The sequence below is a fragment of the Myotis brandtii genome, unplaced genomic scaffold, assembly GCF_000412655.1.
Source record: "Myotis brandtii unplaced genomic scaffold, ASM41265v1 scaffold312, whole genome shotgun sequence".
Taxonomy (NCBI): Eukaryota; Metazoa; Chordata; class Mammalia; order Chiroptera; family Vespertilionidae; genus Myotis; species Myotis brandtii.
The window spans coordinates 27824-52212 of record NW_005361955.1 but is presented as its reverse complement, the minus strand read 5'-3'; the positions used below and the strand labels follow the sequence as shown (position 1 = coordinate 52212).

Below are 24389 nucleotides of genomic sequence, written 5' to 3'. Positions count from 1 at the left end.
TGATTGCCTGCAAGGCTCCAGGATGGCAGCAGACATTTAAGTTTAAAGACGCATTATAGTCAAAACAACTAGCAATCTAGGGACTTAATAAGATTGGCTCCTAGGAGAAATGGGAATTTTCTATCCCAGCAACAAGTAACCATGAAACCTTTAATTATCCTTTAACAAAGTAATCAATGGCAGCATTAATTAGATAGCAACTGCTTGTCTTGTGCATTAGGAGTTGGTAAGCAAATTGTTGTCTAACTGGTTGGTTACAGCCATCTTATTGAGACCGCAGGGCTACACTCTCCTGCCACCGCCCGTCTGTGATCTCTGAGGATATCACACAAGCGCACCTGTTCCAGGTGTGCCAGCGGAGCGCCACTGTAACCACGTGTATTTCCCCTGATACACACAGAATACCCAGGGGGCAGAATGGTGTGGTGACAGGAGCAAAGCCCGGGGAATTAGACAAGGGTCCCTGGCCTGGCTGCCACTCCTGGGCTGGGTGACTCTGAGCACAATGCTCAACCCCCGGGAACCTCAGCTTCTGCATCTATAGAATGGGAATGACGTTAGAGTAACTCACTGTTCTTCACCTATGGAACAATTAATTACTTATAACAGGAAGGATTAAATGTGACAACTTATAGTGAGAAGCGGACCAGAGCCTGCATCATGGTTGGAGCTCAGTCAATGTTGACAGACTTGATGCCCTCCTGAGACCTGGTCAGGTGTGCGTGCCATTGGCATCTCGGCCAAGCCCGAGGCTACAGTGGGGAGCCCAGGAGGACGCTCTGGGAATACTGGGCGGGCTCCAGCTGTGGCAGCCATCATCCGCCTCCCCTGGGAAGCCCCCGAGGAAAGGGTAGTAAGCTGGGTGGATCCCATGTCGAGCTCCCGTCTTCTTCTCTGGGTGGGCGAGGTGTGGGGATGGCGCTGGGGTTTCTGGTCCCAGTTTTCTTTGGCCTTTGCTGCTCCAACCCCCCAGTTCATAGAGGACACCCCTCCCCTTGCCAGTTTAAGGAAACCTGGTCTCAGAGCTGGAGACTGGCCAGTCTGGTCCCTCTTCCCGGTAAAGTGAAGCTGACTTGGAGGTGCCCGGTCCCTACCCCAGGCCTCCAGGGAGGGCCTTTGGAGAGGATGCGGGAGCCCGTCCATCCATAGGACTATTGAACATAATTGCTGTCTGTGGGCTTTATCCTGGCACCTCTCCCAGACCCGAGCAACGGGCAATCAGCAAACCCCATTTCCCACCCTTGCTCCTGTCTTTCTGGGTCCCTCTCCTGGCTCCAGGTACCAGGAGATTCCCTTCCACCTCCCAGGAGTTTTTCTGGGGTCCCCTTTCTAGCCGTCTGTGGCAGCTACTGTGGCTAAGAGTGATTGACAGGTGAGTAAGGGAGTTATCCACAGGCTTCAGTAACAGTCTCATCTTCTTAAATTACCTCCGCTCCCTGGGGACAAGAGCGTGCCTTCTCTTCCTCTCGCACACTCATGCTATTAAGGAGTGCTTCAAGGCTGGGCTCCTTAATTTAATGAATATACATTGGTCAAGCACCTACTACGTACCACATGCTGTACCCTTAAATGACACCACTGCTGAGAATTTATAGAAAAACAGCGCCTGCCAGGCATCTGAGTTGGCAAAACAGAATATTTTCTTTAAGAAGAAAACAGGAGAATAAAGATCTACTGGGGCTCCTCAGAGGGATGGCAGAGAAGCTGGGGACGGCTGAGAGAGGTGAGCCCTGTTTTGCAGGGGGACCATCCCGCTGCCTCAGCCGGGCCCAGGCCGATGGCCTCCACTCACTGGACTTTGGATGAGACTTTGAGGCGCCGCACACCCGCGGTGGGGAACTGCCTGGAGTTGATGTAGGAGACCTTCTGCAGGGCGCGGTTGATGTTCCCGATGTCGTCACCTTCCATCACCAGGACGGACTGCGAGGGGTTGAAGTGATACTGGAAAACAGGAGAGAATGACCACAGTGTACCCAGTCCCATGGAGACTCCATCTCCATGAAGAGGCCATGGAGGCCAGCGCAGGCATCTCCAAAGTGTCTGCCCGTGCAGCAGCTGTGTGCACAGGCGACTGTTTTAACCCTCGAGCCACTCTAGGAACTGCTATTAATAAGATGTCAGGATCATATCTGTGGGTTCAGATTATGTTTCCAATGCTCAGGTGACAGGAAAGAAGGACATGAATATGTTTTTATGTACCTACCTGGCAACTGTTATTTATTATTTGAATAGATAATATATCCACCTGGTTCAAATGGACGTATGTGCTAAGTGAAAGTGTCCATCTTATGTCTATATCCTATCCACCACCTTCTCCAAGCTCATCCCACAGGTAATCACGGTTATACTAATTTCTTAGCGACAAATCCCATTCTTGTTCATAATGAGTTGCCCCCCTTCCTGGCGAGAGGCTTATCCATGCCTGTCCTATTGTCAACAGGTTTGATCATGTGACTTACGGCCCCCTTCCCTGCTGGATATATATTTTTTTGCCCTGTTGCACTCAGTAGTGGTCAAGTGACTTGCTTGGCCACCAAAATGTGGGCAGAGGATTGTCTGGTTGATACCCATGTGGGAGATTTAATAGCCAGTTCATGGTTTACTGTGTCATGTTCCCTCTGCCAGGAAACCTGCACAGTTCCCTCAGGGGCTGGTCCTTTAGCCTGGGTCTCACAGGGAGGGTGCTATGAATCAGAGCTACAGCCCATCTATAATGGACATGCGATGGGAACAATAAAAAAATAGTTGTTACATAAGCCACCGAAAAATCCTAAGTCATTTGTTCCTGCAGCATAACCTAGCCTATCCTGACAAATTATCCTTATGAATATCTAGTCAATGAATATTGATTTCCATTATTCTCTTTTCTTAAGGGTAACTTCTTTACATACTATGCATAATACTATACCTTTGCTTTTTTTCATCTAGCTTATATCTTGCAACTCTTTCTGTAAGCTTCCTTATTCTTTTATATGGCCGTATAGTATTTTTTAATATCAATAAATTAGTTATTAACCATTCTCCTTATATGACATTTGGGTTGTTTTTTTAATTTTTCCCTAACAATGCCACAATGAATAGCCTTGTACACATAACATTTTATAAATGTGTAAATATATCTATAGAGTTATTCCCTACAAATGAAATTGCTAGATCAAGGAGTATATGCATTTAAATTTTGACAAATGTTGCCAAATCCCCCCTGGCTAGGGATTATAGCAATATGCACGCCCTCTCGCAGTGTGTGAGAATGCCTCTTTTCTCAAAGCCTCAACAACAGAGCATGCTGTCAGACTTTGGGACTTTTGCCAATCTGGTAGGTGATATACATACCATCTTAGTGTAGTTTAAGTTTGCATTTTTCTTACCATGAAGGAGACTGAGTATGCTTCCTGGGCCTAAGGAAAAATCTATCCATTTGAGCTTTTCCCTGAGATGACTTGTATGTCTTTATAAGAGTTCCTTGTTCTGTGCTCGACCATGATGGGAGGTGATGACTCATGAACACTATGGTGACACTGAGGCACGTATGTCCCTTGCATTGTGGCCCCTACCCATCTGACAGCTTCATCTCTGTCTCTGTCACCTGCATGCGAACGTTTCACAGTTCCCTCCTGAGGCTGTCTCATCTTCCCTCATCCAGGTCCCCAGGAGGCTCCGACATCCTAGTGCAGTGACCGTGAGCTCAGCGAGCCTTATCCCTGAATCCCAGAACCTAGGCCTAGTGCCCTGTAAGCCCCTGCTGGGTGAATGGGTGAGCGGTCCCCTCCAGCCTACATTTTACTCAGGATCACCTCTTGTTACTCCCCAAAGGGACTCTTTTTTTGCAGTCACATGTCTTTTCAGTCAAGCCTTTGTGGGAGTCATCAAATCCTGTTCTTCCCTTCCAGGGCATCCTGCACTTCCCAGCTCCCCTTTGCCACTTGAAGGCAAGGCCATGTGACTGCATCTGGCCAAGGAGATGCAAGAGAAAGTGAAGCGGCAGCTCTGGTAAAATGCCCTGCAGGGCACTCCAGCCTTTTTCTTTCTCTGCTCTGGTGGCCTATGGCAATCTAGGCAGAAATCCCTCCTCTCCCCACCCCCAACTTAGTGTGAGAAAAATAAACGTTTAAGCATGAAGCCATAGAGATTTTGGAGTCATTTGCTTCTGCGGTCACTTAGCCCATTGGAGGAACTGGGCCCTTCCAGGCATGACTCGAACTTCCCCAAGGCTGTGTGGTATCCCTGGAAGATGATGGGTTGTGTGGATGGCCATCCCCCAGTTCTGGTACAAACTACAGACAGATACAACTTTGGGGTACACGTCTCCCTTCTGGACTTCATTTCCTTATTAAAATAGAGAGGGTAGCATCTGCCTGGGGCTTAAATGCGATAATGCATATAAAGTGTAAATTTGTGGTAGCTTTTGTCATAATTCTTATTATTATAATTATGTTTGCACTGAGTCTTGCCTGTGCTGCTTCCCCTGCCTTTGCTGCCCACCTTTCCTCACGCTCCAGGTCCCTCCTGTCTGAAAGCCCTGAGCAGGGTCTCTCTGCACTGTGACATCTGGTCACGAGCAGCACTCCCTGTGCTGGACGCAGAGTCCCTTGGCCTAGAGCAGGTGACGCTGCAGTCAGCCTCCGGCCGGCTTCTCTCTTGCCTGGGATGATGCACTGGCCGCCATGCACTGATGAGTCATGATACAGTAGTTCTGAGTGTTCACAAATCACCAGGTTCAGATTTGAGCAGATTCAAGGTCATTCTTCTAAAGATACTACTTACATTCCCAGAGGCTTTTCTGCCCTATCACATCCCTGCTATAGGAGAGTAGAGTTGCCGTCTGTCTGTCTCTCATCCTGCTGCCCCTGGAAGACTGTGAGCACCTGGAGGGTAGGGTCTACTGACTTTTCTCAGCATCATCACAGGGGCTAGCCCATCAAAGCATGAAGCAAGGGGATGACCCTGCCGAGAAGGCCAATCTCTGAGCCTCGCATCAGGGCTGAACAGGCAATACAGCTCTTCCCCAGGACGGATCAGCAGTTCCCCGGGAAGTCAGCAGAGGGCACATTCCTACTGCAACCACCTCGGGAGGACGGGTCAGGGAACGTGTTGGATCTCCAGGTAACACTCTCATCAGAGCATTCCAAGGACTACCACAGCCTTCGATATAGTTCTTGTGGGATCAGTAAGGCCTTCTACTGAATAGGTGTTTGTTTTGTTTTGTTTTTTGAACTGCAATGTTCACAGCTCTGTGGCATGACTGAGGTTGGTCTCTAGTTGTGTGGGACATAGGGTGATATTGGTATTACCAGAGGGATGGCTTTTTGGGGACCCAGCATTCACTCTGCTCTGAGAAGCTGTGTGGTAGCCACGGTGATTCCTTCTTTAAGCCAAGAAGCTGCTGGATAGGGGCTTTGCAGAGTGGTCAGCTCTGAGGGTTGGCCTATGTCACCAGCCATTAACAGGCTGGAACAGGGGTGAAATTCCTGTTCAAAGCTCTGACCTATTCTTCCAGGACAGGCCGGACATGGCAGTCTAGGCACCTTGACATTATTCCCTTGGACACCTGCCAGCCTCTCTGGGCTGGGCCAGAAGATTGGCCTCTGTGACAACTGTCACCCAGGCTTACTTTTCAAAAGACGTGCAAGCCCAGCCCAGCTGGAGAAGGAAGCTGTGACTGTTTGAGAGCCTATTTATTAGGTTTGCTAGGGGAGATCTATATACCTATACCTATGCCTACGCCTATGTCTATGTATCTATATCTATGTCCATATCTCTATATCTATCTAAATGTCTATATCTATATATACCTACATATCTATATCATCTATATCTAATCTATATACCTATATCTATGTCTACATCTATATCAGCTATATCTGTATTATCTATATCAGTATCTATAGATCTATGTCTATACCTATATATATCAACTATATCTATATTATCTATATCTTTCTACATCTCTATTTCTATAGCTATAAATATATATCTATATAATCTATATTTCTATAGCTATTACTATATTTATGTCTATATCTGTTTATTTATAGCTATACCTTTGCTATATCTAATATATAATTATATATAAAGATATGCATAAAATTCAATTCTTGCAACATCTCTGCAAAAGATTAAGTCCATTTTTACCTCAGGGAAGTGAGGCTTATGGGATAGAAGCACCTTGCCCAAGGTCACCCAGCTAGCAAATGTCCACACTGTGATCTGAACCACGGACTGTCTTGCTCCAAAGTCCCTGCTCTGTCCCACTCTTCCACACCGTGCAGATGACAGCCACAGGGATGATGCATGGAGATCAGAGCGGGGCTTTCTTCAGGAAGGTGGCTACCCCACAGGGTTTTGTGTGGATACAAGACAGCAGCCACCCAGACACTTAATGACTCCAGACACGCTGGAGAGAGATTCAGAAATGTGCATGGTCCGGGGAAAATCAGTGAAAAAGAGAAACCGAACTGGGCCCTGTGAGCCGACAGGAAGTTTCCTTAATCCAAGGAGGACTTCACTTCTTTCAAACAGCCAGAGAGGAGGCAGGGGGCCAGGAGAGAAAATAATAGCCACTATTCAGCAACAAAACGAGGGATAAATGGAGGCAGGCAGGCAGGCCGTTTTAATAATTTTAAGAATGCCTTCTAATCCGAGTTGGGACAAGTCCCTGAGCCCCACTCTCCTTATTTCTGAAATGGGGTCATACTATTTAATTTGCTGTGAGGAGTAGGGATAATGAATGTAAGAGGGCCCCAGTGGGCGCCCTGTAAATCGTGCGCCTGTCATTAACTTCTCACAGGGCACTCCGGTTCTTGCGAGTGGTGCCCTAAGGGTGTAAAATGATCCTTTGCACTGACTGGCTCTGAGCAGGTGGTACCCTGAAAAGTCAGACTAGCCTCCCCCACGGGATGATCCGGCAAAGAGGAGACCCACCCAGGGACCAGGAGCAAACCTAGAATCTGATAGAGGAGGGAGGGTTGGTGGAGGGATTTCTGCATCGCTGGTCTGACAACACACTGAGGAAACAGCACAAACCACAAACGGCAGGTCCAGGATCAAACCCCAGGCTCTGCATGTGAGGATGTGTGTGTGACATGTGCCGTGAGGGGCTTGCCTGGACCAGCTGCCATAAAACACTGCCGTTCCACTAGGAGTTAGTCTTCTGAGTTTCCTTCCATGGTGGTGATTAGCTACTGAAGCACCTGTGTGTGTGTGTGTGTGTGTGTGTGTGTGTGTGTGTGTGTGTGTGTGTTTAATGCATGTTAAGGTCCCGGAAAGCCATTCTTGCCTTACCCTGCGTGTGTTCTACCATCACCCCCCTCTGACCCACAGGTGAGCATCCTAAACCCCACACGGGCCCAGATCATGCTCCCCTTCCTGGAGTACTTCATGGCTGCCTGTGGCAGACAGAAAAAAAGTAAACACCTAAACATAGTTAACACGGCTCCCTGACGTGGCCTCTGTCTACCTCTCTGGTCACACTTTCTACCTTGGTCCTGCAATTTGGGCACTTGAACATTGGCCCCGGAGTCCCAGGGTGCATTGCGGGTTCCTCAGCCCTCTGCCACCACTCAGGCTCTTGGCTCTGGCTAGAGTGACCACCCTGTCCTCTCCCCCTCCTCTACCCCCTGCCTTTTTCCTGGTTGGTTCCTACCCATCCCAAAACTTTTTATTTTTAAAAATACCTTCCTGCATGCTGCTTCAGTTCCGGTAGGGGAGTAAGCAACCAACCAACCAACCAAAGAGCAGGTAAAAGATAATGACTCCCTGTGGAATAGCCACCTTCCTGAAGAAGCCCTGCTCTCATTTCCATAGCTAGTCACTGCCTCCTCCAAGGAGCCTTCCCTGACTGCCATTCCCCAGGTTCTGGAGCTCTGAAGGAGGACTGAGTTTCCTGAAGACAAAAAGCTAGGAACATTCCTTTCTGTGTCCCTCTACGCAGCCGAGAACCAAATACATGGGCGTCCATGGAATGTTTGCTGACTCGACCTCCACTTAGACAAAAGCACGATGTGCTCAGCTCACGAGCCCTTCCAGAGCCACCCATCAGGGCTGCACAGGCCCCACGCAGCTCCAGTCAGAGGGCTCTCCGCTCCTGGGCTGCCTCCCAGCCCGGAGAAGAGGGCCCAGGGCTGGGGGGCAGCAGAGCTCCACAGGGGCTGGGGTCCCTGGTGATGGAGTAAGGGCTACCAGGATGTTTATCCTGCTCTTTGCTCAGGACCCCAGAGCCTTCCTGCAGGCAGGGGCTCCTGCGATCCAGGTGAGGCCAGAGCCATGCCTGCCTGTCAGGCAGGTGCTTGCTGAGGCAGAGTCGGCCACATCTGTCCTCCCCTCCCCGCCTCCCCTCCCCTCCTCTCCCGAGGAGCTTTGCTCAGAATGCAGCTTTGATTCTCTTGGATTATTCAGATGTTTGTATTTTACACACATGATCAAAATCCCGAGTCCGTTTACATTCCCTTTGATGGCCAGAGATTGCTTGAGGCTCAATCTATGCCTCAACTCAACAATGAAAGACCCAGCGACCTCCACATCTGCTTTCTAATTCTAGCCCGCCGGGTCTGACCTTCCTTTCTAATGTGCACCATATATGGTCCAAACTTTTTATCTTTAAAACATCTTCCTGCATGCTGCTTCGGCTCCTTTAGAGGAATAAACAACCAACCAACGAACTGGTGAAACATACTGAGTCTCTCCAGGTAGACCCTGAACGTGAGCCTATCCACCCACAGGGGCTTTCTCTAGGAATTTCAGGAGATGGCAGCAGTGTCTATTAGGAGTCAAGTCACCAATCTCCCCTCTGTGGCAGCACCTTTTCCTGATGTGGCTCTGTGCCACTGGACAGGAAAGGACTCCATTTCCCAGAGTGCACTGGCCCTGGGCAGCCTCCTGCTCATAAACCTGATTGGGGGTGATGCTGGCTCCTTCCTTACCTTTATTCCTTGGCCGAGGCTTTCCAGGGAATTGATATCCAGCCCTTCCTTGCAGGCCTGCAGGCAGGAAATCACCTTCTGACTCTCCATCTTTCCAGGGCGGATGGTGAGACTGGCCAGGCTGCCGTGGAAGAACTGGGCAAACCGCGGTTTGGTGACTTCTCCTCCTGGAAGAGAAAGAAGCGCTGTTGTTTCTGTGGGGATGGGGGATGAAACACCACTTCAAGGCACCGCCTGGCTCTGGAGCCAAGAACACAGTGACTGTGTCCCTTACACCTGAACTTCTCCTCCCAGGTGGTGAGCTTGGCGGCCGGGTTCTCAACAAGAGGATGTAATAGGCCGCCAATGCTGTGACACTCCCCGCTGCGCCTGGTTTAGGAAGCCTGGAATCTGTGAATTTTAAAATAGTTACTTTCAGAGACACACACTGTCTGAGAAGACAGGAGGGAAGAAGAAGCTACCATTGATTAAAAGTCTGCTGTGCGCCGGGCTGTGTGCAAGGGACTTCACCTGAGTAAGCCTACAAAGATGGGATCATTGTTTCCAACTGACACCTGGAGTCCCTGACTCAGAAAGGTTGAGGGACTTGCCCCAGGACACACAGCTAAACGCTGGAGCTGGTACTCTCGTCCTGGCCTGTCTGGCTCCAAAGCTGGCATTTGCTCCCCTACGTTCCACTAAGAAGTGGGCAGGGACTGAGGAATCCGAGAAAGCCCACACACCCATGGGCACTGGCTCTCTTGAAATGAGTTGACTTCACATCAGCTCAAATTCAGGTTCTTTGGCTTATATGGACGTCCTTGATTCGGATCTACTTCCGACTTTCTTCTTCTGTTCTCTATTGACTGAGCCGAGTCCTGTCTGAGCTGGGGTCCACTTCTCAGCACGTGAAGTTGTCCAATGTGGCTTATGTTGCAAAGCCAGCCTGGAAGTTACCTCCTTGTATTTTCTCCATGGTTTTCCAAATCACTCCCCACCTCCCCAAGGTCTATTTGGGGGGGGGGGGCAGTTAGGGAGTTTCCTTTTTGTTTCTTTTCTTTTTTTTTGCTTTGCGTTTAGGATGCTCTGATCTGACATTTGACATGAACACAAAGTGCTAGATACTCTTGTTAACTTCCAGCAAATGGGACGGGGAAAATATAGCAGTTCTTGGTAAAAGTCCTTTATAATAATGGTATGATTTTTTTATTTTGAGAGATTTTTTTCCCCCATTGTACGCTTTTTCCCCTCTTTTTGCACAGTTTCCTTACCATTTGCTGTAGATGGCTTATTTTGCATTAATGCAGACTATGTTGCAAGTCTGTTTCATCTAGTAAACTGAAAATTATTGCTTAAAAAATTCACAGTCCACTGGGAGGCCTTCCCCACTGACTTCATGGAGCTCAGACCCCTTCCGTCTCTGGGCAACCTACTCCAACACACTTAACCTTGATCTTGCTCAGTCCACAGGGGACTCTCAACAGATCTGGCTTTGAGGAATGACCTGAGGTGGCCATGGCTTGAGGTGGCCAATTTGGGGCCTTCTGTTCTGGGCTCTCAAAGCCCCCATGGATAATCTGCCCCTCAAAGTCCTTAGCACACTCCTGCCTCAGCAAAAGGGCACTTCTGTTGACCTGCAGGAAGAAGGTGCAAGCTTGGTATGAACAGCAAAGCTGCCATTACCAGGGCATCCAGATGGTCATCTCCCAACTGGGTGTGGACTATGTTTCTAACACCTGTGAAGCCCTCAACATACATTCTATTATTGAACCTTCATCAGACTCTTGGGAGGTGGGTACTATTCTATAGTTACAGGTGAGCAAATTCAGGCTTAGAGAGGAGAAACAAGTGACCCAAGGCCACAAAAGTAGGAAGTGATGAAGTATGTGCCTCACAGTGTGAATATATCCATCCAGGGAGGCCTCCTGGCGGCACTGGCCAGCCCGGTCCAGTGAGGCTCAGAGAGCCCTTTCAGCAGCTCCATCCTTAAAGACCAAACTCTGCAACTCTTTTGAATGCAAAGACATTTTCGTACGCATTCTTTTCTCTCAGCAAAGCATCCACGTTCTATATTTTTGACTCAGAAATCCCAGATCTGTGAGGTACTCTATTTATCAGTGATGTAGCTCCAGGAAATCAATTCAATTAGCATTTTGCAATAGGAGGCCAGCATAAAATTTGAAATATATTTGCACTCAGGGGTTGTTGTGAGGCAGGACTTTAAAATATAATGGATACACTGAAAATCTCTTTCTTTTTACTATCTAGCCCAGAGTGACTGCAGACACCACATGGCTCCTCTGTTAATATTTAGATATAAACATACTCATGAATTATCTTAAAAAAAAAAAAAAACAACCTGATTTCTAACACACAGGACCTTTGCTCAGTCTTTGGGAATATGATGTTGGGTTCCTGAGGCTAGATCTGCACACAGTTAAAAGTGTTTGCTGTATGCCTACTCTTCTGTTAGATTCGGTTAATTGTAAGACGTGGACCATGCTCTCCAGGAGCTTACATTTAGTTGGGAGAATAAAAGGTAGAAACTGGGACAATATAAAAGAGCAAATTGCCAATACAATAGATGGTTCAAGGCTGAGCGTGATTAATTTTCAAAAAAGTGATGTAGATAATGTGGCCAACAGATCACAGGGGGAAAAAATAATAGCCATCATTTATGAGGTCCTTAAAACATGGTGAGTTCCTTCATATGCTATTTTGTTTAATCCTTAAGCGGTAAGATAGTATGTTTGAGATCTTAGCCTCTATTCTTTTAATTTCTCCCCTCTGCCTCCCTCTCTGGCTTCTGCTCATCGCCACAGGGAGGGCTGAGACAGGGAGATGGGTATGGATCAACATTTGGGGGAAAATAGAGGAAGAAACTTTGGATTCCCCCAGATAAGGAAGTGATTCCCCAGGCAGGGGTGTGTGGGGGAGGTTAGACCACAGAGATGCAGAGGGAGGGCACCTGAGCCTGACACGGGGCTGAGTGCCGACAGGGGTGTGTGATGTTGGGAGGGGATGCTGGTCTGGGCATCAGGACAGAGGAACAGATGGTCTCACAGAGAGAGCATGAGGAGCAGTGGAGATAGTTCTGTGCCTCTAAGTAAGGCAAGGAGACCCCGAGAAAGCTGCCAGTCCTGAAGCACCATTAGTGACGGAGGAACAGAGAGGTGAGCACCCCTTGGAGGTCCCCTCAACACCGAACATCATATAAATCCCCCTGAAATCATCTGGCATCCTAAGGAAGCGGCAGGACCCTAAATCTGCGAAGGTTAAGTCTCCTACTCAGATGGAATAGGAACTTGAAATGAGCCTAAGATAGATGTGAAAAAACAGCAACAACTAATTTTTTCCTTTGTGAATCCAGACTCTTCCCTGTTTCACTTACAACTCCTTTGGCATGATGCTTTCAAAGTTAGGCTACTTGTCCAAGGCCATACAGCCAGGAATTAGTGAAGCCCAGATTCAAATTCAGGCCTTGCGTGCTCCCAAGCCTTTGACCTGCACGCCACACCATGAGATGTGGCCGGGAGGGCTCCAGCAGGATTTCTTGGAGGTGTCATGATTGGGCTGCTTCATAAAGATGGGGACAGGCTGGGACTGACACCTGCCAGGAGAATGGCCAGTTATACTGGGCTCTGTGGACAATGAATGAGTTCAGCAGCAACTCCCAACGACGTGTGCCAGGTCTGCTGGGAAAAACCGCAGCCTTTGGCGAGTGTGAGCTAACACAGCCAGTGCTCTTCGGAGCCAGAGTTTGCACTGGGAATGGGTCCCCCTCGGCTTTCTTTCAAGCGAGAGGTGGGGCCCACCCACTCTAAAAAGGGCTTTTGAATCATTCATGTTCCCTTTCCTTTAAAGGTGAGTCAAGGATCAATGCGTGCGAGCGTCCTAGGTCTCCTCCCTTTGCAGAGTGTGGGCCGGTGCGGCTGGCCTTTCCTTTCCTGCTGTCATTCCCATAGCTAGTTGGTCAGACACAACCGGGAAGGGCTGGGGGCCACGCTCCCTCTTGCTCCAGTCGGATGCTGCTCTGTGCGTGGCTGGTTGGTGGGGACGCCTCTCCATGAACACAATTTCATGGCTGGCTGGGTATCAATTTTGAGCAATGCAAATGGTGAGGCCATCTGAAATCTTGCTCTCTCTCATTTCCTCATTCCAGCGATAGAGACGTCCACAGAAACGCAAAGGCCAAGTGAAGTGTGTAATAGACCCCTATGCGCCGCAGCTTAAACACTGTCCACACGACCCCAGGGGGTGGCACTGTAGGTCGCGGGCAACTTGTGGAGACGGATGATCTGCCATCATGGCTGGCCAAGACACATTCTCAGTAGGCCTTCCCAACCCTTCAGTGTTTACGTATCCATCTCTCTAACCTTTCCAGCAAACATTTATAGAGCATGTTCTAAGTACATAAAACATACAGCTCTGGAATGACCTCAACAGTCAGCTCCCTGGGTACCTACATTCATGTGGGAATGAATGGAAGGGCCCTTATATGTCACCAGTGAATCTCCTCCATTCTCCAGATGAAGAACTGAGGAGCACAGCGGCAAGACACCGTTTTCAAAGACTCAGAGCAGGTAAAACACCAGCAGCAGTGAGGATTCGGAATCCTCCTCTTCAGATGCCAAACTCCCCTTCCTGAGGTCTGGTGTGCATTCCCAGGTCCCTTCCTGCCAGACACTAAAATGAGTGCAGACACGTGAAGTACATGCCTTTATTTAATCAGCTTGGTCTAATGCAGTACAAATTATCTTAATAAAGTCTGTGTTGAAATTATTCTCCATCCCTAGGGTCTGAGCTCTGCAAGGAGGAGGCACGTGCTAAACCATGGGGCCTGACAGGCCTGTGCCTACCTTCAGCCCTCAGCTTGACTTTGTATGCTCTGTGGGGGAAATGCCCAGAAAGTTGGGGCAAATGATTTACCCCCAGGTTCCGGAACCCTCTGCCTTCCTCCCTTGGCTGTGAAACACCATCTGGCTTCACATGACCCTAGAAGCAGAGGTGGGGTCGCAGCATAAGGAAGGCCGGGGGCTGTGGTGGCACAGACCTGGATGCAAATGCAGACTCTTTGCGACCCTTGCCAAAGGTCTAAGTCTCAGTTTTCCCATCAGCAAGATGGGAATTTTAATCATACCCACGCCGCCTGGTGTTAAAGGAAAAGGTGCAAGAGATCAGCACAGAGCAGGAGCTCAAAGGGGCAGCCAGTTCCAGTGGCGTGAAGAGCCAAGGAACTTCCAGGTAGGGTCACACCATGCGAGTTTCTCCATCTCTCTTTTCAGTGGCCTTTCTCTCTTTTTTCCTCCCCTCTGGTGTGTCATTCAGAGAAGCGAAAATGATACTGTTTTTACTCTAAGGCCCTTGCCAAATATTCTAATTAATACAATCCTCAAAATAAGATACAGTTAGAATTATAACCCAATTATACTGTGTTTCCAGGCATGAATCACTGAATTTTAAAGCTGATTTAATGCGTGTTCCCTTTAAACCAATGCACGCTCATGTCAAATGAACTCCAGGGCCTAGAACAATCTTTCCTTGGTTTTTAAATACAGACAATGCTGAGAGACACCCTGTTAATCATTCCTGTGTGTTGGACCATGACCCATACATACACTTGCATCAAAACAGCCTGGGAAATGGGCTGTAATTAAATAAATGTTAATTATTGACCTCCTCTAGGTCCTGGAGCAGGGGGAAAGGGGAAGAGAAGAGAATCCGGGAGAGCAGATGGTCCTGGCCTTCTGCAATCTCATGGCCTAGTAGGGGATGGAGATCTACATGAATAACTCCGGTGGGATCAACCGGAGGACTTGTATGCATGCATATAAGCATGACCAATGGACACAAGACATTGCGGGGAGGGGGTGAGAGCATGTGCCGGAGGGCAGGGGAGGCTGGGGGAAGGTTAATGGGAAAAAAAGGAGACATATGTACTACTATTTGTAATACTTTAAACAATAAAATAAAATTAAAATAAATAAATAAATAAATAAATAACACCAGTGGGATGTTTTCCAAAGAGTATCCTGGGCCACTACTCCACAAAGGGCAGCTCCACAGTGAGATAAGATGAAGGAATTTAGCTTAAGAAATGTCAAACTGATTGCTTTATTGGTGGGCTTTGGAGAGCTTTTAATAAGCTAACAGGCACGGTGACTCTCAAGCTTGACCTTGGCCTCCTTGTGGGAGGGGCCCTGCGGCACCAGAGCCGCTTCAAGCCGCCTGTGGGAAATGCCACCTGAACGCAAGGCAGACTGCGCTGGCACGTGCCTCTTTCTTGCAGAGCTCAGACCCTAGGGATGGAGAATAATTTCAACACAGACTTTATTAAGATAATTTGTACTGCATTAGACCAAGCTGATTAAATAAAGGCATGTACTTCACGTGTCTGCACTCATTTTAGTGTCTGGCAGGAAGGGACCTGGGAATGCTCACCAGCCCTCAGGACCACGTGCGGTTCCCATTCTCCCCCGGCTCAGGATCACACGCTCTCATTCCTGCAACTCAGGGCTATTTCTGCCTTCCACCCCTTTTTTGACCATTCCGATTCTGTGCCTTGGCTCCTCCCAAACGCCACAATGGGGGTTCTGTGTGTGTCCCTAACAGGTTCCAATTTATAGAACTATCCCCTTTTCTACCTCCTGCTGCTTTTCTCGTTAAGTAGGGGTGGGACTCAGTAAAATCTGGAGCTAGGGTAGAGAAACCAGGGGGATGTCACGGTCAAGAGTGGGCAAAGCTGGACGCCCCAGGAATACCGAGGCTCAGGATGCTGGAGGAGAGTCCCCAGTGGAGGGGGATGAGGTGGTCAGTAGGGACATCTGTGATAAGATCTACCAAGAAGACCAGGCACAGACTCTAGGGATGCAGGGAGCTGGGCAGTGGCTTCTTGAGGGGGTGCCATGTTTTATCATTTTGTTAAAAGCACTCTTGCCCAGATGCTATAACAATAGATAAAACAGCTGCTCTGGCTGCAGTGTGGGGAGAGGTGCCCTGAAGTGTCGCCTGCAGGGGCATCTCCCTAAAACCCCAGGGGCCCCCTAAGGCCCTGGTCTGGCACAATCTGCAGCCTTCCTGGGTCACTCCCCTGGAAGCTGGGTTAGAGCACCGGGGTGATTGGGCCCAGTTAACGGGTCCAGGGGTGAAGCAGATGTGAGTGTACCATTTTTATTATTTATGAGTAGAACTTGAATGTTTGTTGTTAGAAGTGGATGAGTAGGAGATAGAAGGAAAAGGACAAATTAGTCTTTAGATGATCCTCTCCCAAGGCCTGACCCAGAAAGAGACAAGGAACCTGGTATTTGTTTACAGGCAGCAGTTTCTGAGTCTGCGCAGACCGAGTGTGGCCTCGAGGGAGGGTCTGATTCTGTCCTGAGAACCCATGAAACCAAGCACAGAGGGGATGGTGAGGGGGTGTGCACTGGCCACACGGAGAAAGAAGGGCTCCTTTGTGACATGTGGCTCATCCTGACCACAATTTTTCCACAAATAAGGTATGCTATGTGCTCTAGGCTGTGCTGGTGACATTTCTTAAGTGTAAATGAACTTTCAAATTTTTTAATTACTAGGAAAATACCAATGAAAATGAAGGTCCACTGATTACTTTGGCTTTGAATTCACTAAAAGAACACAGTAGGCTAATCGGGGCTGCAGAGCATTGCCCGGCAACAGTGCGAGAGCCAGTTCCCAGGAGCACCCAGCGAGCAGCTGCTACACAATAATTTCCATCCCCATTGTTAAGCCCCAATTGGACATTTCACAAATGGGAGCCAGTTCCCTTGCCAACCTCAAACGCACCTGAACAACTCCCCTCAATTGCAGCCCCAATTGGAGGTCCACACAGAGGGCTTATGGTACCGAGATAAGTGGGCTCTGGAAGGTTTAGAAACATGCTGAGATGAGGGCTAGGTCTAAGTCTCAGTTTTCCCATCAGCAAGATGGGAATTTTAATCATACCCACGCCGCCTGGTGTTAAAGGAAAAGGTGCAAGAGATCAGCACAGAGCAGGAGCTCAAAGGGGCAGCCAGTTCCAGTGGCGTGAAGAGCCAAGGAACTTCCAGGTAGGGTCACACCATGCGAGTTTCTCCATCTCTCTTTTCAGTGGCCTTTCTCTCTTTTTTCCTCCCCTCTGGTGTGTCATTCAGAGAAGCGAAAATGATACTGTTTTTACTCTAAGGCCCTTGCCAAATATTCTAATTAATACAATCCTCAAAATAAGATACAGTTAGAATTATAACCCAATTATACTGTGTTTCCAGGCATGAATCACTGAATTTTAAAGCTGATTTAATGCGTGTTCCCTTTAAACCAATGCACGCTCATGTCAAATGAACTCCAGGGCCTAGAACAATCTTTCCTTGGTTTTTAAATACAGACAATGCTGAGAGACACCCTGTTAATCATTCCTGTGTGTTGGACCATGACCCATACATACACTTGCATCAAAACAGCCTGGGAAATGGGCTGTAATTAAATAAATGTTAATTATTGACCTCCTCTAGGTCCTGGAGCAGGGGGAAAGGGGAAGAGAAGAGAATCCGGGAGAGCAGACGGTCCTGGCCTTCTGCAAACTCATGGCCTAGTAGGGGATGGAGATCTACATTAATAACTCCGGTGGGATCAACCGGAGGACTTGTATGCATGCATATAAGCATGACCAATGGACACAAGACATTGCGGGGAGGGGGTGAGAGCATGTGCCGGAGGGCAGGGGAGGCTGGGGGAAGGTTAATGGGAAAAAAAGGAGACATATGTACTACTATTTGTAATACTTTAAACAATAAAATAAAATTAAAATAAATAAATAAATCCAAGTTTTATGCATAAGAAAATAAAAGCTCAGGGAAGTTAGGATTTCTGCTGGGTCCACACAGCTGATAAGTGGCAGGGCTGGGATTTGGATTTGACTCAAACTTTTCTATTTCCAAAGCCTAAATTCTTTTTTGTTTGTGGAGGGCCACTGAAGGGAGTATACAGCAGGGGATTAGCATTCCTAAGGGCATGCAGCGTTCCTGTGGCCTTTTAGTTCCAGGGTTGTCAGATGTGTCAGAAGGTAAAGGGTTTATAGTGTTTGTGTCAATGTACATCAGCTCCTGCATTTTCCTAAACATGTAATTACATCAACTTAATGATCAACTAGCAATAGGGGCAGTGAGCCACAGTGAAAGGAGGACATGCTTTGAAGATGTGGGGTCAGGCTGACTTTATGGGGTGACGTTGGGTGACCTGTCAGAGCCTCAGTTTCTTTATCTACAGCTGTGACTAACAACACTTTCTGACGTGACTATAGACATCCCATGTATGTAAAGAGTCTCCTTGCAACACTCTCAGGGCTATTTCTGCCTTCCACCCCTTTTTTGACCATTCCGATTCTGTGCCTTGGCTCCTCCCAAACGCCACAATGGGGGTTCTGTGTGTGTCCCTGACAGGTTCCAATTTATAGAACTATCCCCTTTTCTACCTCCTGCTGCTTTTCTCGTTAAGTAGGGGTGGGACTCAGTAAAATCTGGAGCTAGGGTAGAGAAACCAGGGGGATGTCACGGTCAAGAGTGGGCAAAGCTGGACGCCCCAGGAATACCGAGGCTCAGGATGCTGGAGGAGAGTCCCCAGTGGAGGGGGATGAGGTGGTCAGTAGGGACATCTGTGATAAGATCTACCAAGAAGACCAGGCACAGACTCTAGGGATGCAGGGAGCTGGGCAGTGGCTTCTTGAGGGGGTGCCATGTTTTATCATTTTGTTAAAAGCACTCTTGCCCAGATGCTATAACAATAGATAAAACAGCTGCTCTGGCTGCAGTGTGGGGAGAGGTGCCCTGAAGTGTCGCCTGCAGGGGCATCTCCCTAAAACCCCAGGGGCCCCCTAAGGCCCTGGTCTGGCACAATCTGCAGCCTTCCTGGGTCACTCCCCTGGAAGCTGGGTTAGAGCACCGGGGTGATTGGGCCCAGTTAACGGGTCCAGGGGTGAAGCAGATGTGAGTGTACCATTTTTATTATTTATGAGTAGAACTTGAATGTTTGTTGTTAGAAGTGGATGAGCAGGAGATAGAAGGAAAAGGACAAATTAGTCTTTAGATGATCCTCTCCCAAGGCCTGACCCAGAAAGAGACAAGGAACCTGGTATTTGTTTACAGGCAGCAGTTTCTGAGTCTGCGCAGACCGAGTGTGGCCTCGAGGGAGGGTCTGATTCTGTCCTGAGAACCCATGAAACCAAGCACAGAGGGGATGGTGAGGGGGTGTGCACTGGCCACACGGAGAAAGAAGGGCTCCTTTGTGACATGTGGCTCATCCTGACCACAATTTTTCCACAAATAAGGTATGCTATGTGCTCTAGGCTGTGCTGGTGACATTTCTTAAGTGTAAATGAACTTTCAAATTTTTTAATTACTAGGAAAATACCAATGAAAATGAAGGTCCACTGATCACTTTGGCTTTGAATTCACTAAAAGAACACAGTAGGCTAATCGGGGCTGCAGAGCATTGCCCGGCAACAGTGCGAGAGCCAGTTCCCAGGAGCACCCAGCGAGCAGCTGCTACACAATAATTTCCATCCCCATTGTTAAGCCCCAATTGGACATTTCACAAATGGGAGCCAGTTCCCTTGCCAACCTCAAACGCACCTGAACAACTCCCCTCAATTGCAGCCCCAATTGGAGGTCCACACAGAGGGCTTATGTTACGTAGATAAGTGGGCTCTGGAAGGTTTAGAAACATGCTGAGATGAGGGCTACAGTGTAGGCCATTAACTTCACAGCACCGTGTCCTATTGAAAGAGCTTGGGATGTGTCCTTCCAAGACAAAATGTGGCTCCTAGGAGGATATGAGCATTCATGCGAATCCAAGCTCCTTAACAAGGCAGCATGACATCCTACGGTCTGGTCTCAACTCTTTTCCCAGCCTCTTCTCCACTCATTCTGGTGCACATACATTCTAGTGATAAGGTACCCTGAGCATGACCGCATCAAGTTTCCCTGCCATGTCACAGGCTGTTGCCTTCCTTATATCTCTAGTGAACTCCTATTCGTCCTACAAAGCCCAATTTTAAAGAGTCAAAGGATTTTCTCCGATGCTGAAAATTTATTAATGGATTGTCATTCCTCTCAGGGAAGATACCCAAATTGTCCCCAAGGCCCAAAATTTGCATGATCAGATTCTTGCCTACACCACAAGTTCTATCTTCCAAGACTTGTTTTCTGACTATTCTTGAGCCTCAATGACCTTTCTGATCTACAGATGGAGCTGAGAGGGCAGGTCTGTGTGTGAGGGTTAGTCCTGGGGAAGTAGATCAAAGTCAGTGCATGCAAGGAGCCCTGGGGAGGCTGGAATCACAGAAGTCATCGAGTGCCAAGATCTTGCAAAGTGTCTGCCATGTTGAGTTTAAGTGCAAGGAGCAGAGAGCGGGTGGAGGAGGGGACCACGGATGTTTTCAAATTGTCACTTTCATTTGACTCAAACATGCCAAGCACACTGCATGTGCCCAAAACCTAACTCATAACAACTGTGAATTAGGTGTCATCCAAGTTTTATGCATAAGAAAATAAAAGCTCAGGGAAGTTAGGATTTCTGCTGGGTCCACACAGCTGATAAGTGGCAGGGCTGGGATTTGGATTTGACTCAAACTTTTCTATTTCCAAAGCCTAAATTCTTTTTTGTTTGTGGAGGGCCACTGAAGGGAGTATACAGCAGGGGATTAGCATTCCTAAGGGCATGCAGCGTTCCTGTGGCCTTTTAGTTCCAGGGTTGTCAGATGTGTCAGAAGGTAAAGGGTTTATAGTGTTTGTGTCAATGTACATCAGCTCCTGCATTTTCCTAAACATGTAATTACATCAACTTAATGATCAACTAGCAATAGGGGCAGTGAGCCACAGTGAAAGGAGGACATGCTTTGAAGACCTGGGGTCAGGCTGACTTTATGGGGTGACGTTGGGTGGCCTGTCAGAGCCTCAGTTTCTTTATCAACAGCTGTGACTAACAACAATTTCTGACGTGACTATAGACATCCCACGTATGTAAAGAGTCTCCTTGTAACAGTGGCTCTAAAAATATCCACCAAGAAATGACATTAAGGACTTCTACTCACATTTAATTGGCCAAAGCAAGTCACATGACCACACCTAACTCCAACAAAGATTGGTCCTAACATCTATCTGGGAAGAGGACAGAAATACTCAGTGAATACCTCAGTAATCGTTCTTTCTCTCACATTCTTGTAAAATAAACATATACTTTGTTTTAATGTTTGAAAACATTTTTTTTTTTGCGGAATAGCTTTCAAATAAATTGTAATCAGATATAATATGAGAGCTATTTCTCAAGTGACAATTCTATCGTTAGATGTGGCCTAGGATACTAGAGAAGGAAACACCTCACTGAGAATGGATTCCAGGGCCACAGACAACCCTCCCCACCCTAGGGTAGAGGCCTGCGGAGCATTAGCCCAGAGGGATTTCAGAATTGCTATGGACTAAAGACTGCTGTATTTCTCAAATTCTTCCTCTTTCTTAGTGGAATTGTTTTTTAGTTATTTTGTCTCATTTCACTGTTGCATAGTGTGTGTGTGTGTGTGTGTGTGTGTGTGTGTGTGTGTTTGTGTGTAGAGGTTAATGGTTATGGTTGTGAAAAATAATTCTTTCTATTAGAGCATATCTAGAACAAGTGAAGCCACATCTATGCTGGGTATGGAACCTCCCATGTATCTCATCCTGATGAAGAGATCACCAGGAATCACTCAGAAAGCCTGGACCCTGAGCTGGGAGCCAGTAACAGGTGGGACTTGGGGTTGTCTCATTTAGGGAAGGGTGGTTGGAATTTTTTTAATGTGGGAAGGACAGTCAAAAAAATATCTGTTGACTAGGTGGACAGTCTGTGGTGCTCATTAATGCTGTTCATAAAATATTTTCGGTTTTTCTCCCAGCCACATTATATATTTTACTTCCCTGTCCTTCAGTATGGCCATATGACTTGCTTTGGCCAATAAAATGTGAGTAAAAATGATTGGTGTCACGTGTAGGTGAAAACTTCAAGAGCCTATGCTTTCTTTTTCTTCTTCCTCAGTATCCAGCAGTGTGCCTGCCCTGTCTGCTTGGGATGCCGATGAAGTAAAAGCAGAGAAGAGCCTCCATTGATTTGCAATGAACATGAAGCAAGAATTATTTTAAGGAACTGAAAATTGGGGCTTGCTTGTCACTGCAGTACCACTTAGTCTATTTTTGATTCAAAGAGATCATATTAATTCTTTATGAAATCACTTTTTGTTTTGGTGGGATTGTTTTCCTACCCAGCGAGCATGAAAGTAGACAGCAGTGGTTATAACTGGCCTTGCAGAATTGGGGGCAGGTTTCCAGTGCCGGCTGGGTGACAGGAATCCAGATATGGTCTCTGAGGACCATTAAGGAACGTCATGGTAAGGTGCATGGTCAGGACAGGAGTAGGACCCTCATATAGTATGGGAAGTATCCAGGCTGTGCTCCAAAATATCCACAGGCTGGCTGTGGTGCTGGGTAGGGCATCGAGCCACACCGGGGGGCCATTGCTCTGGCACAGCTGTGCTCAGTGACTAATGATTCCTGTGCAACCTCTGAGTCAGTGCCTTGCTATACTAATTAGTTTCATGGACTCTTGCCAGATGACAGTCTCTCTTTCCTGATATCCTAGGGAATTCTGACATACTGAGGAAACTCTCGTCAAGTTCTATTGAAATGTTTCAGGGACTTTTGACTATCATGTGACATATGTCAGACATCTAGTAGGTGACCTCAGCTCAAAAACACTTTCTTTCCTTGCCTCGTTCGTGCTTTGTTTTCTTCCTGGATTTTGTATTCCTGCTCCCAGAGCTGCACTACCAGTATATGCACTGACCCCATCGTCAGACATCTAGTAGGTGACCTCAGCTCAAAAACACTTTTTCTTTCCTTGCCTCGTTCGTGCTCTATTTCCTTCCTGGGTTTTGTATTCCTGCTCCCAGAGCTGCACTACCAGTGTATGCACTGACCCCATCGCTTATTGCATGGATCTCTCCAGAACTCACTCTTTGTTCCAGAGGGGCCTAGTCTCCTCTAGCTCACCCTCTGGTTTGTTGGTCTTCTGAAAGCATATTCTTCTATCAGAGCCCACCTCTCCCTTCAGTCCTCCATGGTGAATGGTCCAAGTCACAAACCTTACTATTTTCACAGAATCCATCACCATGAGGTGGGTCATCGCAAAGGACTAATCTGCTTATTTGGGGAGTGTTTTCCGTCCCCTCTGCTCTCTCACTGGTACTTCAAAGCACCACAGCCCTTAAGGGAGCAAAAACAGAGTCCAAAGGATCCAAGTGAGAGAAAGAAGGGTTACATGCCTGTTCTTTGGAGAGCTGCTTTTCCTGATTCCAAACAGAAGACTAGCCTGGGTTTGTGTGTTGGAGGAAAGGAAGTGAGAAGGGAGCAGAGAGCTTTGAACTTGAGAGTGGCCTCCCATGGCCTCATGCCTGTGGGAAATTCATTGCCTACAGCCCTGTGAGTTCCATGAACAGAGGGGTGGGGGCTTGGGCAACTTGTGTGGCCAGTGTGGTACTTTAGAGCCAACTGGCAATTTTGATACAGGATTCTGTATTCAACCTTTTCCTATTCATAGCCCCAGTCTGAAACTGGCTAAGGTTCCAGAACAATAAAAGGCATTAACAACTCAGAGGCAACCATGGAACTGCTCATGATGATCTAAAATTAAAATCTGGTTTCAAGCTAAGTATTTTATTATTACACAAGCTTAGTGTCTAGATGAATCCATATTTTTATAAGTCCTGTTTTATTAGTAAGTGATAGTACATTTTCTTGGCCAATTCCAACACCATTTGCTGTTCCCTTTTCTCTATCAGTACCTTTCATGGGCTGCACACAGATGGGCCAGGGAGAAGGACTTGAGTTAGGATTACCTTGCCAACATGCGCCGACTGTAAGTTGCATGGCTATGTGAGATGGATGAATGGGCCAATCGTTGGTCACCAGGTATGGTTCATATGTTGCTCCATCCATGTATAAGGTAACCACAGGAAACTCCACATTGATGACATAGTAATGCCACTCTTTGTCACAAATCTAATGAAAAGAAAGAGAAGCAACACTTAAAATTGAATATGCAATGAAATAGCAAACAGGCTTTTATTCGGATTATCAAAAGTGGAGAAGGCATTTTTGGGTCAACAATTTTTATTGCAAAGAACTCAATGAACATAGTGATTGATAAACACTGAAGTTATACAAGCTCACATCAAACAGGATGGGGCAAACCATGGGGTAGAGGAATGCCTGAGAATGCAATCATCAGGCAAACATCTGAGTGAGGGCAGGTCACGTAATTACCAGCTATATAGGCTGGCAAGCTCTTGGTGGACAGGTGGGGAGGTGTCAGCTTAAATTTGCTTTGTATAAAATTTTTCTTACTAGAGAAAAATTAAATTGAAATTATTTTTCTAAGTTTGGGGATAGACGGAGCTATAAAAGGAAACATGCTAGATCA

The 24389-nt window shown here is 47.4% G+C and overlaps 1 protein-coding gene across 1 annotated transcript in view; it reads right to left on the bottom strand.

Moving 5' to 3' along the window:
- The window catches only part of CLSTN2 (calsyntenin 2), a 42093-nt gene extending 17930 nt beyond the window's left edge, over positions 1-24163 (bottom strand). Inside the window, exons 1-4 of the mRNA XM_005870121.1 lie at positions 24140-24163; positions 23806-23968; positions 8919-9085; positions 1793-1941 (exon numbers count right to left, since the gene is read on the bottom strand). Of these exons, the coding sequence (XP_005870183.1) occupies positions 1793-1941; positions 8919-9085; positions 23806-23968; positions 24140-24163 (503 nt within the window). The remainder of the gene's footprint in view (positions 1-1792; positions 1942-8918; positions 9086-23805; positions 23969-24139) is intronic.
- Between the last annotated feature and the right edge of the window lie 226 nt (positions 24164-24389).